This window comes from Lepidothrix coronata, unplaced genomic scaffold (assembly GCF_001604755.1).
Source record: "Lepidothrix coronata isolate B3197 unplaced genomic scaffold, Lepidothrix_coronata-1.0 Scaffold25, whole genome shotgun sequence".
In the NCBI taxonomy this organism is placed as follows: Eukaryota; Metazoa; Chordata; class Aves; order Passeriformes; family Pipridae; genus Lepidothrix; species Lepidothrix coronata.
The window spans coordinates 6,731,256-6,748,752 of record NW_016690205.1 but is presented as its reverse complement, the minus strand read 5'-3'; the positions used below and the strand labels follow the sequence as shown (position 1 = coordinate 6,748,752).

General features: G+C 47.1%; 1 protein-coding gene across 18 annotated transcripts in view; it reads right to left on the bottom strand.

Annotated features, from left to right (window-relative positions):
* The window catches only part of JAKMIP3 (Janus kinase and microtubule interacting protein 3), a 69,111-nt gene that overhangs the window by 40,548 nt on the left and 11,066 nt on the right, over positions 1-17,497 (bottom strand). For 16 of the 18 annotated variants that reach the window (XM_017809204.1, XM_017809210.1, XM_017809211.1 and 13 more), the window contains exons 2-4: positions 2,910-3,067; positions 1,962-2,196; positions 360-857 (exon numbers count right to left, since the gene is read on the bottom strand). In XM_017809204.1, the coding sequence (XP_017664693.1) occupies positions 360-857; positions 1,962-2,096 (633 nt within the window). In that variant the 5' untranslated portion in view covers positions 2,097-2,196; positions 2,910-3,067. Of the gene's footprint in view, positions 1-359; positions 858-1,961; positions 2,197-2,909; positions 3,068-8,760; positions 8,904-14,225; positions 14,339-17,497 lie in introns of those variants that run through there. The other 2 variants (XM_017809205.1, XM_017809206.1) reach the window with 2 other exon arrangements.

Below are 17,497 nucleotides of genomic sequence, written 5' to 3'. Positions count from 1 at the left end.
AGCAAAGGCAGGGAAAGGGAGGGACCAAGCAACACTTGGTTAGGAAATAAAGGCCTAGACCCAGAAACATAACTCTTCTGTAGCATTCCACTAAGTAGACAGGAATCTGAGAGCTCTTCCTGATGTCTGAAATGTGAACAACATTAACAGGCACTGACACAGATAGAGAGGTTCCTTACAAAACGTCCTGATAGTTTTAAAAAACAGTTCAAAGTTTCTACTCGTAAATGTAAAACAGGTTTGAAGCAAGTTTCAAATTTTCAACACCCATCCCTATCCCCTCAGCTGAGTCCAGCACTGATCACTTCCTGACTATCAATAACGTAAGTTGAACCACAGATGAAAAGAGCAACACGTACCAGTCTACGAATCTCTCTCTCGCACTCCCTCTTGATCCTGGTGATTTCCTCCTGGTGCAGGTGGTACACACTCCTGATCTCTGCTGCTTTGATTTTGTCAGCTTGGATGACCATGGTTAGAGCCTCCTCCACTTGTTTCTTAGCCCCCTTCAGCTCAGAAATCTCCTGCTGCATTTTGATTTTCTCCACCTCAAAGCCCCTCTTGGCCTCCTCCTTGGCCTCCGAGAGCAGCACCGTTTTCACCTTGTCGGGACCCCCATCGCGCACGGCGTTGAGCAGGGTCTGCAGTCTCTGGATTTCATTGTCCTTAATTTTTATTACTCTGAGCAGTTCAGCTTCGTGCTGCCTCAGAAGTGCTTCTCGAACAGCTTGGAGCTCCTTCATTTTGTCCTCATGCAGTTTGACTTTGAGCTCTGTGACCACCACGGTGCTTTTATGCTGTTCGTGCTCCTTGATCTGCTTCACTTCCTGGTTTTTCTCTCTTTCCAACTTGCTGACCTACAAGGAAAAGCAGAAAGTACTCTACTGTCAATCAAAAAAATGATTAGTACAAACCATTATATTATTTAAAAATTATACAGGTCACTTTACAACGTCAGAGTTCAATGCTGTATGTCTATGTCTACAGATTCATAGCAAAGCCCTTTTACTGGATACCAGCATAAACAGAAATATCTGCATATTAGAAAAAGAAACAAAAATATATAATTATCATTTCGCAAATTATTGATACTGAGGCTGAAACCCCAGGTATCAATGCTGATTTTAGCATCTTATTCTATCTTCAGAATTAAAAAATTATCCCTTGCAATCTTATGGACTCTTTAATTCACCCAGTTTAGTGCTCTAGAAAGCATGTGGTACACAATATAAATAATTAGCACAAATTTATGCAAGAAGAAGAGAACCCACATGACCAAACCACCCACATCCAAACTCTGGAGGAGGTGTATGCTCAGAAACTGGGCTGACATGGGTATACCAGGTGCTACAAACAGATTAATGTGTGAGATAATACACATCTAGGAACCAGGCAGTATCTTGTGAGTAAGGCTGAGTCCTTACTTTAGTCTGCAGAAGCTCTCACACCACATCACCAATGGAATACATGAGAAATCAGATGCCAAGTCACCATTTTGGCTTGTCAGGCACAGAGACCCAACCTGCACAGAGCACATGTGCACAGGGAAGACACACAAAGCTCCTGTGAAACCCCAAGCAGCTGCATTTTACCAGATGCTTTCTAAGCAATGAGTTATTCAGTGCAAATAACTGACTGTACCTGAGCACACAGGGCTCAGATGATGTTTCAATTTAAAACCATGACATAAATTCTAAAGCAGCCATGACCAGAAGTGGTGGGGGAGAACAGAGAGAAGGAAAATAGAGTCCTCAGCCTTAAAACTGCAAATGCTGCTTCACATCAAAAGGATTAACAGATCTTCTATTTTTATATCATCTATGTATATATATGTTGGATTCATAATCTACAATGCCTCATGATGATGCAAATGTATAAGGCAGCCATGAGTGGGGCAGAGAGTGGTCAGAAATAACAGACTACACTGAGATTGCTGGGGGAAGGAAAGGGAAGCTGCACACCTTACTCTTTTCCTGCTGGAGCTCTATCTGGATGTCAGTGAGTTTGGCCCTGAGCTCCTCATTGGCAGCCTGCAGGGCGGCCAAGGCGTCCGGCTTGTCCCCTCTGGCCCGGCTGCTGGAGCCCTTCTTGGACATGGTGAGGCCGTGGCAGGGAGGGCAATCCCGCCTGGAGCCCCTGGCCCAGCACTCGCTCCGGCTCCTGCGCCTCCCGCCGGAACACTACATCTTCCTGTGCCTGGAAAAGGGAGAGCACAGTCACACCCAGAGAGAGGGGTGGGTGGGGATGGGACACCACCACAAACACGAGGAACTTCCATACGCATGAGGGACAGGGCAGCCAGCTGAAGGGGCTCCTCCCTGCATTCAGTATGGAATCACAGATTTGTTCCAGCTGGAAAAGCCTTCTGAGCCCTTAGAGTCCAACCACTGCCCCAGCTCTGCCAAGGCCATGGATAATAGCCTTGGATAATAACCCTATGGTTAACCATGGATAATAACCCTAACCCTAACCCGTGTTCCCAAGTGCTACATCCACACAGCTTTTAAATCCCTTCAGGGATGAGGATTCCACCACAGCCCTGGGCGGCTGTGTCAGGGTTGGACAAACCTTCTGGTGATGGAATTTTCCCCAATATCCAACCTAAACCTGCCCTGGTGCAACTTGATGCCATTTCCTCTTGTCCTGTCACTTGTTACATGAGAAAAGAGCCCAACCTCCTGTCAGGGTGTGTTTCATCCCTTCACCTGCACTGGAAGTCACACAGTGCAAAGGATATGGAATGTTCATGAGGGATGTCCACACACCATCCCCTGGCACCGTCAAGGCCTGGAGACAGCAACCCCCAGGAAAACTATTTTCATAGAATCATAAAATCATGGAATCACAGGATTGTTATATTACAAAATTCCATAGAAAAAGCAGCTCAAATCTGGGAGAATGTTTCCAACCTTTTTTATTCTAATCTTGTTAATGTGGATAACAATTTCCTTGGACGATGACCTTCAGTGCTTTGGTTTATTCCTCATGACTCATGGTCAAAAACCACAATGGAGCAGCACCGTTCCCTGTTGGAGCGTGAGTGAAGGGGCTTCACAGGTCAGGGCAGCTGTAATGAGAAAATAACAATCACTGATAATAGTAAAATAGCAACTACAGAATAATAGAATAATAATAATAACAACAATAACAACAACTCTACTCTGATTTGAATTCTAAGAGCAAAATCCTGAATCTATTAAGGAGAAAAGAGCCAAGTAAGGCAGCTGCTCCAGGGATATATAAATGGGATACAGAGCTGGGAGAAGCCTGAGAGCATCTGGGAGAGGGGGTGGAGTTTGGGAGGCACAGGGCAAAGTTGCTGAGAACTGGAAAAATCATGTAGTACAGGCAGTTACTACACATCTGTACTGGGTCAGAGGGACAGTGGGAAGGCTGAGACTTAAGAGAAACAAGTAAAGGAATAAAATAATATTTCTGATACTAATTGTCCAAATCAAAGTGGTACAGTCTCAGTTCTGCTGCTTCTCAGGCTGATAGTTGACTTTGTAGCCTAGAAGTGTCTATAAAAAGAAACATGTTTGGTTGGGCAAAGAAATAGAAATAAATTAAATTTTAAAGATGTTGCCTGAAAAACCTGTAACAGGAGCAGACGTTCTTTGCATTTAATATTCTTGCTGCTTTGTGCAAGCAGACACAACGCACCAGTGATCTACAATGGAGCTTTAAACCCTCTTTCTTTATTGATATAAAAATGGGGCAGCCTATAGCCACAGGCACAGGGCTCTACCTGCTGCGATGCGTGAGGCCTTTGTGCACTTTACAATTCTTTTCTTCAGTGATCTCCTGTAATGGCAGAAGCAGTGGTGAGCCAGGTTATCTCACAACCTGAGGAAATGAGCAGTGCACTACGAGCTTTAACTGCTTCCACTTGAATGGCAGACAAATTACAATTTGAATGGTACAGGGCTTTGTGAGAGTAATTGCAATCAGGATTCCTTTTGACAGACAAGGGCTATGAGAATTTTTGCTTGCTTGCTTACAGAGAATAAAACTGAGGAACTGATACTGTGGAGCACAGTTCACTTGGTGAGAATGCTGTCTGAGGTTGATTTGTAGAACCACATGTCCTCACGCTTCCAGTTTTTAAGCTTTTTAATTTTGTTTAAATGTTACCAAGGCCTAATTGTATGATTTGGTACAGTTCATGTCAAGCAGCTGCCTAAACCTGATTCTTCTCTACTGAAAGACAAAATGTAGAAGGGTTGGCTTATTTCAAAGAAGAAAGGTTTGTACAGCCCCGTTTGCTCCAAGCAGGTCCCCAAAACCTTTAAAGAAGAACTGAAATATTATCAAAAAAGTCAGAGGATCCCAGACTGGTTTGGGTGGGAAGGGACCATAAAACTCATCCAGTCCCACCACCTGGCAGGGACACTTTCCACTATCCCAGGCTGCTCCAAGCCCCGTCCAACCTGGCCTTGAATACTTCCAGGGATGGGGCAGCCACAGCTTCTCTTGGGAACCAGCACTGGAAACATCTCCCAGACTGGAATGCTGAAGCCTTAATGAGATTTTCCCAGAGAACTCAGGACATTCTCTGATTCTGTAGTTTACATGGTCTGGAGTCGTCGGTCCATTTAATGCACAAAGGGTTGTTATTGCCAGGGATAATAATGCAAAATTGGACTGGACAGAGTCAGACAGCTTCTAGTGACACCCAGGACCTTCTGTGTGTGCAGAGGGACAAGTGTCATTGTTGGGCACCACGACAGTCACTGTTTGTACTCCAGCACTGCTGGCCCTGTGGCCCAGAGCAGCCGGGTCTGGCGGGGAGGCCCCGCGTGGAAGAGCCATCTGAGACTGCTGCACAAATGCCGGGCTTGAAACAACATTTCTGCCAAATGCTGGGAGAAAAACATGCCACAAAAACATTTCTGGGCCACCATCGCTGTGCTGATACGTGTGTGCAGCAAGGAGGCGGTTTATCAGGGAACACAAACCTGGTTGCTCAGGCTCTGTGCTGGCTCCAGGTGACACACAGGGAGCCCAGGAGGCCAAGGGGCCAAAACTGAGCCCAGACACTCAACAAGCCCAGTCCCTATAGGGAACAGAGCAGCTGGCTGGGACTCCTCACCACAGCACTGGGTAGAGGAGTCATTCCCTAGAAAAAGTCACCTGCCTTTGGATTTTTCCCCAATTTTTCCAATGAGTTACATAGAAGGGGCATCTATCAGACACACCACCTTAATAAAACAGAAAGGTCCTCATATTTTTTATTCTGGTAGAATAGATTATGCATCTTCTTCCTGGTGTGTTTGATATTGAAAACAGCATCAATAATGCATCAGAGCTGCCTTGAGCTGGGCTCAGAGTTCCCTTTGCCTCCTGACTTGTAATTCAAACATCAAGGCTAATTGGAAAATGTGTTTTCTAGGTAGTAGTTTCTGAAATCAATGTTTCACTGCACTTAACAATAAATGAATAAATCCCTACCCAGGGTACCAATATTTTAAACAAAACATAGCTTAAGCAACATGCTGTTCTTACAAATACTGCACATTTCCAAGGTCTGCCACAGCCCCTGAGCACTGATGTTTTCTATTTCTGACAAATTGTTCTAATTAATTAGTTTAGACAAACCTTGTTGAGCCTCTGGTGAACCTCAAAATATTATAATAGAAAGAAAATGCAATATTGTCTATGGGAGAGTTCCCGCTTCCTCCTATGAGTAATCTCCATGTTCCATTTAGGATTGCAGCAGCCTATAGATCCGAATGCAAGAAAATGAGTTTTCCTCTGAAACGGAATTTCATGCTAAGCCAATGCAATCACATTCAGTACTGGATTTGTGCCTTGGGGTTTTTTTGTACAAACATTTGTCACAAATAGTGTATTATTCGCTCAGCTGCAACACGAGAAGAAAACCTGTTGGAAATTACACGGAAAACAGAGTAAACTGGTAGCTGAGATCAAGAAACAACTGCCAAGGCCTGTATTGTCCTGTACCCAGGGTTATGCTGTGTATTTCCTGCATACAGAGAATCCCAGAATCCCAGAATCACTGAGGATGGAAAAGGACTCCCAGCCCATCAGTCCAACCTGTGCCCGATCCCCAGCTTGTCACCCAGCCCAGAGCACTGAGTGCCACCTCCAGTCCTTCCTGGGACACCTCCAGGGATGGGGACTCCACCTGGGCAGCCCCTTCCAATGCCTGACCACTCTTTCCAGGAAGAAATTCCTCCTGATGTCCAACCTGAACCATCCCTGGCACAGCTTGAGGCCATTTCCTCTCGTCCTGTCCCTTGTTCCCTGGGAGCAGAGTCTGACCCCCCCCTGGCTACCCCCTCCTGTCAGGGAGTTGCAGAGAGTGAGAAGGTCTCCCCTGAGCCTCCTTTTCTCCAGGCTGAGCCCCTCCAGCTCCCTCAGCTGCTCCTGGTGCTCCAGACCCTTCCCCAGCTCCTTTCCCTTCCCTGGACATCCCAGGAGGATTTTTTGCTTCTGCTGTTTAATGATTGAATTGAGACTAGTTTGATAAAATCCTGGTTATTTTTAAAAATACAATCAATGTTGGTAACTCAACCCAGATTCCAAAGAGCCATATCTGACTTGTCCATGCTTTTTCTGAGAAAGGTTTAGGCTCCCCACACTGCAAAGGTAACGTAATCCATTACCATCAGTCAGATGCTTTAAAGCAAATCTCCATTTCCATAAGGAAAAAAAACAACCAACCAACATTTTCCAGTGTGAAATAAGCTCTGAAACCTATCCTTGATGAAATAATATCTGCTTAAAATCAAAAACAATGCCCCTCTCCCCCCCAAACCCCGATATCTAGTACTGGGTCCCTGCAGATGGAAGTCTAGCCAAAGTTCTGCCGAGGATTAGATCAATTCCAGCAGCAGCTGTAACAGACACATGTCAAATCCTGACTGACCTGAATTTTTCCTCAAAGATTAATCCTTCAACCATTGTTGGCTTTAACTCATTGATGGGTGGATCATGTTTACAAACCCTTAGCAAAACCCTGACCTTTGTAACCTCTACATTTGTAGTTCACGCAGACTCCTCTCTGCAGACACCTTGTGTCTGTAGTTTCCTGTTTGGTCACACACATGGGTCTAAATCCCATCCTCTGGGTTTTTTTTTTTAGTTTGTTTGTTTGTTTGGTGGGGTTTGTTTGTTTGGTTTGGGGGTTTTTGTTTTTATGCAAATAACAATTGGGTGTCAATCATGTGACTGGTTAATAGTTTATAGGGAAGAGCTGGAGCTGTGCTAGGGGAGGGTTACACTGGATTTCAGGAAAAGGTTCTTTTTCTTTCCCCAGAGGGTGGTTGGGCACTGAACAGGCTCCCCAGGGCAGTGGTCACGGCCCCAAGGCTGCCAGAGCTCAAGGAATGTTTGGACAATGCTCTCAGGGACAGGGTGGGATTGTTGGGGTGTCATAGGCAGGGCAAGGAGTTGGACTGGATGGTCCTTGTGGGTCCCTTTCAACTCAGGAGATTCTGTGAATTCCACTACTGTCAGACACAATTGCTGCTAAATCCCAGCAGGTACATTTTAAAGCACGACACCTGTTTAATTTTACATCTCCTATGGCTAATTTCCAGAAAGAGGTATAATTAATTAAAAACAGAGTCGAGTATGTAGGAAGCTCATTTTTCTTTTTTTCTCAGATAATCCCCAATATTTAAGGTACAAAAATCCACTGGAGTTATTGCAATAACACTGCAATAGCACACCTATCCAAATTCTCTGTTAAAATAGAGCAGCTCAGCATAATTCCAGTGCTTTGGGGAGGATTATTAGCGAGGAATATATTTCAGACTAATTCCATCAGTTTAATATTGTGTCACTCTGTTATCTTGCTCTCAAACAAACTGTTAGAGCAATGCCATCCCTTTTCCCAAGGAATTCATGCCTGTATAATTAACTAAATCAACTGTAACACAGATGGCATCGCACCATCCAAAAGCACTTGATGGAAACATTTTAAGCATGTTATTAACATCCCTAAATAACTATTTAATGCTACCTCTCCAACCCTCTTCGGCACCAACATGCAACACAGCTGGATTTGAGGGTGGAAAAGGCAGTATTTAACTGCTACACTCTTATAAAAGATTTTCAGTTCTCAGATTTATTCAATTTATAAATGAGCTTGAAAATAACAGACTCGACAGTGGCAACAAAAACATTGTGGTTTAGATTTGAGAATTAAGATTAATTTCCAGACTGACTCATCATCATCAGATTCAGCTGTGAGGAACTGGGCAGAAGGGAAGGACTGTGTTGGGAGGAGGAACCTTTCTTTAGGCTGGCCATGGTTATACAAAAATTGTCTATTTGACAATGTGTTTTATGTCTCTGGAGGTGTGTGGCCAGCTCTAAACCAAGATAAAAACTTACAGTTCACAGCAACAGACAAGATTTTGAATGGAAAGTCGATTAATCTCCCCAATGCAAACAGCTGCTAATGGTCAGATGCCCATCAAGCTCCGGTAGAAAGCTGCTCTTTTGGCCCCCAAAACTGAGGATCATATTATTTCAAACCTGATTTTTCATTAGTAAATATCCTAATGGAAATAACCTTTTCTTGACAGTTGCTGTGACTCCTCTCCCTAATGTCAGCCAGTCTCTGCCCAGTTATTGAATAGCAAACATGCCCCTTGTCTCATAAATGTAAATAAGCATAATAATGAACATAAATAAACATAAATACTGATTTAGAAAGAAAGCAAGAGTATGCTCAGAGTACCAGACTCGCTGGAGGTCAGTTGTGAGGGGGGTGGGCTCGGTACCCACCAGAGGTGGCAGCGCCGAGGATTAACACCATTCCTCTCCCTCCAACATCTGCTGGGTCAGGGCAGTCCTGGGGGCTGGAGGGCCAAAATCTCATGGAATCAGGCTTAAGCCCTGCAGCATGGCCTCAGCTGGGAAAATGGTCCCTGGGGAAGACCAAGAGAGCTTTAGTTACACCCTGGTGACAGGGAGATCTTTTGCATTAGAACAACTGAGACACAATGTGCTGCTTTCACCTGGTCCAGCTTCTGGCAGGAACATTGCTAGAGAAGGTAAAGGGACAGATCCAAAGTAGAGATGGCAAAGGAGTTCAGAGCAGAAAGGCTGTTAAAATGGGATGGGGCAGCCACAGTTTCTCTGGGCAACCTGGGCCAGGGCCTCCTCACCCTTACAGAGAAGATTTCCTTCAATATCCCACCTAACCCTGCCCTCTGGCAGTGGGAAGCCATTCCCCCTTGTCCCATTTTTGTGCCTTTGTGGAAAGTCCCTCCCCTGCCTTCTTGCAAGCCCCCTTCAGGTACTGGTTAAGTACATATTTCCAACTACAAGGAAAAGATCCATTATAAAAATGCTTTTAAAAAAAAAAACATTCCCTGGAAGATGACTGAATAAAATCCCAAAGCAAACTGCCTTCCCAGACGATGAACCAGAAACCCTGACCGAAGCTCGTGTTTCCCAAAGGAGAGGCAGAGCAACAGGTGGGAAAGAAAAGGCTGAAGGCACATGGGAAAGCTGTCCCTGAGGAGCAAGAAAGACCGGTGTGACACGAGCCTGTGTCCAGGGGGTGACTGAGGCAGGGCTGTGCCAGGGACACACGAAGGTGGCTCAGAGCTGCTGCCCTTGGCGAGGTGAGCACTGACCAGATGTGCACAGACCAGGAGTTCAGAGCTATAATCTGATTTTATAAGCTGATTTCATTTGAGACACTGCATCAACCTTTAGAGTCAATCTGCCTGGCATGTGGATACCATTTCCCTGCACTTTCACAGAATGGATCAGTAAGAGGGTTTAAGGCAAACTCACAGCCAAAGGGAACATTTTAGGCCTTTAGGGGAAATAAAAGAGAAAGGGCTGTTTCAGCCTCACTTTAACATTTGAAATCAAACAATCCCAGGTTCAACAGGTTGCCCAGAGAAGCTGTGGCTGCCCCATCCCTGGAAGTCTCCAAGGCCAAGTTGGACAGGGCTTGGAGCAACCTGGTCTAGTGGAAGGTGTCCCTGCCCATGGCAGGGGATGGGACTGGATGGGCTTTAAGGTCCCTTCCAACCCAAAGCATTTCATGATTCTATGATTCCATGATCCATTCCTCTGGGAAAATTTTATTTTTCAACACAAGAGTTCCATAACTTTTTTCAAAGCAAGACTAATAACCAGAAGATTTCCATGGAGCACTACATTCAGTTTGTGCACATCATCACATTCAATATATACCTTGAATATTCCAGTCACTTACAAACCTTACATGAACTGACCCTCCCAATGCTACACTAAATGCAATAAGCACCATATTTGAACACGAACATAATGGAAATAATTTTTTTAGCTATACAAATAATTGCAATGAGCAACTCAAAGATGGACCATGCAAACTGTGTGTGTATGTGAGGAGTAAATTAATAGAAGCTACACCATGTTCTAGAGCCACCTGCTACCAGGGCCAAGAATGACAATACCAGGGTCAGCTGGTGCTCACAGAGCTGAATTTTGGGTCAGTTTGCTGGTTCTGCTAAGGGACAAAACTGGGGCAATCTCAAGATATGTAAGTGTACAGAAAAGTCTCTCATTTATCTATTGAAGGGGAAAAAAGGGAAAAACATAAAAAGAAAGGGGGAAAGGGGAACATCAGCAGCTGCCTCTGCTTGTGCTCTCTATTGGGTCAACAAAATTGGCTTACTGGAGTTCACCTCTGAGGCCAAGTCCCTCATTCCTGAATGACATGTCCTGGCTGATGTCTCCTCTCTGGAGAACCCGTCCTATGCAGGTATCCCCCTCTCTAGGACCTGTGCAGATGATCAGGAAAAGTGCTGGCCTTGCTTTTCGTCATGAAATATGCTGTATAAAGTAACTGGGGAAACATTCCCTCCAACATCCCCATTTACAGGCAGGAGAAGCTCCAGAGGAGCTCTTTCCTAGCTACTGGGTTAGTATGGCAGCTGGGTAATCTGGGATTTGAGTTCCAGACTTTCCAATCTTTTAGCCTTCTGCACTCACTCCTTCAGGGAAAGTAGCTTCTCACACGGGTCGCAGGACGCTGATCCTCAGCTAAGAGGATGTGTCCATCTGGCTCCTGACTTTCTGGCTGATCATTGCTCTTGGAGCAGGAACACCAGGTTCTGCCTGCAGTCAGGATGCCCGAGGGCACTAGAAATGCTTCCTGCTGGGATCTGCGTCCCACCAGCTACTGCCATCACAGCCAGGCATGTTCTCCAGGGCAGCAAGGGGGGAACTGTGAGCCTGCAAAGCTCTGGGAGTCTGGAGAGGGGCAGGATGAGGAACAGCAATAGCTGTGGCTGCTCTGCTCTGGGGCAACCAGAGTTTGTGAGTTTTAACAATGAAAACATGCAAATTCACACAGCTCATTAAAGCCACCAGAGAAGCCCATGCCCAGGAAACCCTGCTGGTGCTCCTGTGCCCCCCTGCCCAGACAGTGACCCATCAGGTAGAGAGACTTGGAAATGTGAGCTGTGTGTGGGGCAGCAGAGTGACCTCGATGTATCCTGGCACTTAAATGTGTGAAGGACGTGAGACCAGAAATCAGGATCTCAGCTTCACAGGTACAGTTAGAGTTGGACACGTCCACAGTGAACTGCTCAAGAATCATGGAATCACAGAATATCCTGAGCTGGAAGGGACCCACAGGGACCACCGAGTCCAACCCCTGGCCCTGCTCAGGACATCCCAACGATCCCACCCTGTGCCTGCGTGAAGATTGAATAATATGATGTGTAAAAACACTAGTCACAGATGGGAAATCAAAACAAAGGAGGAGTTACTACTACAAGGAGGAGATACTACTACAGGGAGGAGATACTACTACAGGGAGGAGATTCCCAGCTGTGAGCTCCAAGGCCCAGGGTTGGCACAGTTTGATATTCTGGTAACCTGGTAAAGAGTAAAGGGCAGGACACAAAAACCTGCTGATAGCAGAGGATTATGTAGGTCAATCAAGAGGAGAGAGGACTACAAAGCAAGCAAAAGGAAGAAAAAAAGCCCAATAACCTCGAACTAGAAAAAAATATGTAACTAAGCAACACGAAATTCAATCCAGGAAAGTACAAGATAATCTATATTTAAAAATACAATTTGACATATCCTGCACATAGAGATTTAGGAGGAAAGATCAAGTCATCACTGAGGACATCTGTTGTGCCCACAGTGAGATAAATAAGGTATTATAATGGCACGAGACTGGAAACAGGGTGAAAAGCATTATGATGCTGCAGAAAGATAAGTGGTAGGTACTCATTAATCCACTCAAATTCATCTAAAAGAAACATAATAGGTGTGACCAGGTAATAAAAGATTCAGGATCTGTGATTTTTTTGGAAGAGACACTGCACAGGCAGTTGTAAAATGATTGATATTGTGTAGGCAAAAAGGATGTTTCAGTTACTTTTCACACTAATGCAAGAACAAGAAACCACCCTGCGGGCACTGGCAGGAAATGAATTTTTCAGTGGAAAGATGAATCTTCCACTTTGGATCACACACGACAAACCCTGGGGGCACTTTCCCATTTTTCTGCTGCTCCTAGGGTCAAATCACCACAGAGGGTGGGAAAAGGCTGGTGCTGTGAGTCCCCAGGTACTGGTGACAGAGGCAGGGCCAATCCAGCCCCAATACCACCATCACAGCACTTCCCTCCCAACCCAACCCAACCCATTCCATGGTTTCATGAATGGGTAGGGTGAGGGCAGGTGTTAGGGCTGAAACACTGAGGCATCTTGGCCCTTCCATTTCTGGAGAATATTTGCCCTTCTTGTTTACTTCTTTTATTTCTATATTGAAATCACAGTTTCTTCTCTCACCTTGCTTTGTGCAAAGCCAGTGGAATGGGACATCCCAGGGAGACGGTCTGGGATGAGGGCAAGGGGTCAGGAGGAGAGGCGCCAGCTGAATTCCTCAGGATGAGAGGAGACAGCCCAAAGTTGCATCAGGGGAGGTTCAGGTTGGACATTAGGGAAAATTTCTTCATGGAAAGGGTTGTCCAACCCTGGCACAGGCTGGAGTCTCCATTGTTGGAAGTGTTCAAAAAATGTGGATGTGGCACCTGGGGACATGATTATGATGAACATGGTGGTGATGTGGGTTGATGATTGGCCTTGGTGACCTTGAAAGGCCTTTTCCAACGTTAACAACTCTGTTATTTTGATTCCATGATTCTGCTCCATCCTTCAGCGATGGCAACTCAGGCCACATTGCCCTGTGCAGTGGTCAGACAGGCTGAGCTGGGCTGATCACCCACAGATCAGCAACATCACAGCCCCTAAAGATACTGCTGGGCTTTTCTAACACTTTAAAAACCTATTAAAAAGTACATGGAAAACATTTATGCAGTCATAGCAACTTCAGATTTGCTTTAAAAAACAAATCTGCAATTTAAGCGGCCACGGATACATTTGAAATAGCAGCCCAAGAGCATTTTTCTGCCTAGATAATACACATCTTGGCAGCATTTCAACAGAACCAGAATTACATTCAAGTGTCAGATGCTACATTTTAATGGTGCTCAGCAAATGCTCCCCTGTCTCTGTTGTACCTGCAGCCTCCCTGCTGTAAGGGAACCCACCTGGCTTTCCTTCAGCAATCCCAAATCCCTCCTCCCTCTATAAAATCCTCTGGATTTGACACCCGGTTCTGTGGACTTGAGGAGATGAAAAGGCTTTGGAAAGCAAACAACCCGAACCACTGAAACACGGTGCAGAGGTACAAAGAAAGCTGCTGAACTCCACAGTGGAGAGCCTGGAACAGCCCCAGGCCATGGCTGCAGAGGGATTTACAAGGGCAAGGACAGCGGAACAAGCTGGGAACAGGGAGAAAGGCTCCGACGGAGCATCGGCCGCGGCACTGCAGGTCTGGAAGCAGGGAGGGAGCACCACACCTGGAAACGCGACCCAGAGCCCGGAACAGAACTGCCCTTCCCTTCCCACCAGGCACCAGCTCTGCAGACACGCCGGCCCCCCTTCCCAGCAGACCCACTCCATGTGCTGCCCCCACTCCCCATCCTGTGGCAGCGGCTTCCCTGCCCCGTGGGGCTCATGGCCATGCCAGAGACACGGGGAGATGCAGCGCTGCATCCAGAGCAGGTCCCACAGCCCGTATCCCGCCGCAGGACCGCTCCCTGCCCTCGGAGACGGACGGGGCTACTCCCGGGATGTGCCCGGGATTTGCCTCAGCAGAGCCACGCACCCCCCGCCCCGCCCGCCGGGGATGCAGCTGCACCCTCCCCCAGGCTGAATTCAACTTACAGTGCACTTTAAGGAGATTTAAAAAACCATTTCAGGCAAGAAAAGCGCCGAGAAGGATCCTGGCCAGCCTTTCCTCACCTCTGCTTCAACTCCGGCGGCGGCGTCTCCCGGCTTGTCACGGCTCCAGCTCCGGGGGCTGTGACTCAGCAAAGGGAGCAGCTTTTTATTTTTCCGATGGAACTTACCAAACCGTGCCAATATTACGGGGAGGATCTGCTTTCCGGAGCCGCTGCTCTGCCAGCCTCTCCCGAGGTAATTCCACTGAACTCTCCCCATCTGCTTACGGTACGACAGCAGGAAACGATTTCTTTGGGGGAAAAATATCAAATGCAAACCTGCCTGGGAATTGGGCTGGGCGAGGAAGAAAAGATTCCCAAGCTCTACCTATGCTGGACTTAAAAGAAAAGGTGACGTCTCCTTATTAGCCTGAGAGTTCTGCTGCTCCTAGTCAGATATCCTGGGATCTGAGTCTCTGTGATGAGCTGGAGCTTAGCATGGGGAGCCTCCTGCCCCAAGACCCCCAGGCTGGCAAGAGTGGGAAGTGCCCCAGGAGGGAGGCAGCTGCCCTGCTGTCTCTGGAAGAATCCCTCTGGCCTTTCCACAGGTCAGAGGATCCCCCTGTACCCCATGGCACATGGCAGGACAACTGCACCCACAGGGAAAGAGCTCCTCACCCCAACCACAGCCCCTGGGGTCACAGGCCTGACCCCACTGCCTCCTTCCGCTCTGCACTGCCCAAATCACGGATAAACAGGAATCTCTGTGGGATTTCAAGAGAGTTGTGGGGGGCTGGGATCCCTCTCTGTCAGGCTGAGCCCACCTGGAGTGATAGAACCACAGGTACAGGGACACAAACCCAACTGGGCAACCTGCGGCTCCTGCTGTTGGGAAACCAAACTCCAGCAGCTGAGGAACAAAAGGCTGATCCACACTATAAAATCCCAAGCCTGTTCCAACATAAACTGCAACCTCTTACACCACCCCATGGCCACACGTGTTCAGGTGAACCCACAGCTCCAAGCCCACCCAGCGCCAGCATTCAGTGGGTCCAGAACATACCCAGCAACCACTCAGCTCCTATTTATCCTCTTCTGTGTCCTTGCCAAGAGGGATGCACAGGGCTCTCCTGAGCCCATGGACCCCCAGCAGCTCCTGGGCAGGATCTGGGGTGCTCCTAGCACCACTGTATCATCCCTACATGGTTATTTTCCTTATCCAAGCTGTCCCAGTTCCCCATTCCACTGGCACAGGTTGCCCAGAGAAGCTGTGGCTGCCCCATCCCTGGAAGTGCCCAAGGCCAGGTTGGATGGGGCTTGGAGCAACCTGGTCTATTGGAAAGTGTCCCTGCCCATGGCAGGGGGTGGGACTGGATGATATTTAAGGTCCCTTCAATAGCAAAATATTCTGGGATTCTGTGATTCCATGATAACAGGGAACTGATTGGTTTTGCCCCAGGGTTATTTTCTAATGAATTCGGTACTATCCCACTTTAAAAAGATAAGATAGATGCTGTCACTGCCACCACAAGCTCCATTGGCCAATCACTCACAAAAGCCAGCAGGAATGCAGAGGCTCCAGGCCCAGCCTGGTGAGCACAGTGGACAGGGGGCACTGCCAGGTTTTGGGAATGATGCTCAGCACAGGGAGACTGGGAAGGGCCCCAGGAGCCAGGGGTGCTACAGCCTCAGCTCTGCTTCCCCTACCCATCCCCTACTCTGGCCCTTGGGATTTAAACCCATTCAGAGGAATGATCAGCCCGTTCCTACGGAGAAGGAAAGCTGGAAGTTACTTCCAGATGCATCCAACCAGAAGTGCTCCAGAGTTAAGCCTGTGACAAATCAGCAAACACATCCTTTAATTAAGAAAGCCTTTTCCTTTGATTTTTTAATTAGAAGCAAGAATGCAGATGCCATTTACATAGAAGGATTGTCTTGCTTTCCTTCCAGTGCTGGCAGAACAGAATTCCAATCACATCCTGCAAATTTCCACGAGTTTAAAAAAGTCCTCAGGGTTACAAAGCTCCTGACCATCAGGTTTTGAGATATAGGGTGCTCCAGCAGCAGCCATAAATTGTGGCAGAAAAGATCCATATAGAATTTTGACATCTCTCTGCAGCCATAGATCTGTTTAAACTACTAAAATACTACAGACCATCAGATGCAGTTTCCAGGTGGGTACCAGTGAACAGCCACCTCTGTAAAATGAGAAATACAAGGTGCAGTTGAGAGTTGTAGAATGGATTCAATGAGTGAATGAGTAAGAAAGCAGAAGAATGAAATTTTCATGGCACGCAGGAGACATGAGGTGAATACTTGAATAAAAAGTAATAAAAATGAAAAAAAAATCAATATTAGCCTGAAGCATTATAGAATCCCAATTTAAACCAGCCTCCCAACCCCCTGGGAGAGCAGGGCTGGCTGTCCTCCCGCTGCCAGAGCACCTGCCCACAGCAGCTCAATACCCTGACCTGTCTTCAAAGGGAAGGGATGCACCAGCCTAGATCCCCCTCCAAGGACAGAATCCCACCAGATTCCCCCTAATTACAGACAGCCATGACAACGTCTCTTGGAGGGGGAGATGGACCAGAGGAAAGGCTGTAACATCTCTATCTCTTCCTCACTGATCTTTTAAGCAGTCTGGCTCTTGTTTTAATTATAACGTCCTTACAATCCCAGGCTGGTTTGGGTTGGGAGGGATCTTAAAGCTCATCCCATTCCACCCCCTGCCACAGGCAGGGACACCTTCCACTATCCCAGGTTGCTCCAAGCCCCATCCAACCTGGCCTCGGACACTTTCACCCCATGCCAAGGGCAGGGACACCTTCCACCAGAGCAGGAAATAAACTTCAGAAAACGGGAATAAAATACCCTGTTTTGAGCTAAACAGACACTTTCTGTGATCAAAGTTGGCCTTATCTCACCCTGCTCCCCTTCCTGCTTCTCTTCACACCCAGGCTGAGGCTCCTCCCAGGTGGGTTCTCTGGGAGCTGCAGCCCCGACAGGATCCGAGCAGGACTCGCTCAGTACCACCCCTCTCCTAACTAGATTAAGGAAGATGAATTTCTCCACTGGCAAATGGGCTTGTAGCCAGACAGATTTTGAAAACAAATATATCCTCAGGAGCACCTTCTCCACGCAGAAGCTCCGCAGCCCAGGCAGCACTGGCAGCCGCTGCCGTTGCCATGGAGGCTGTGCCCACTGTTCTTCCTCTCTTTTTCCTATTAAAAAAAGGGCAGTAACTGCTGCAGATCAGTAGCACAGATTTACAGGGAG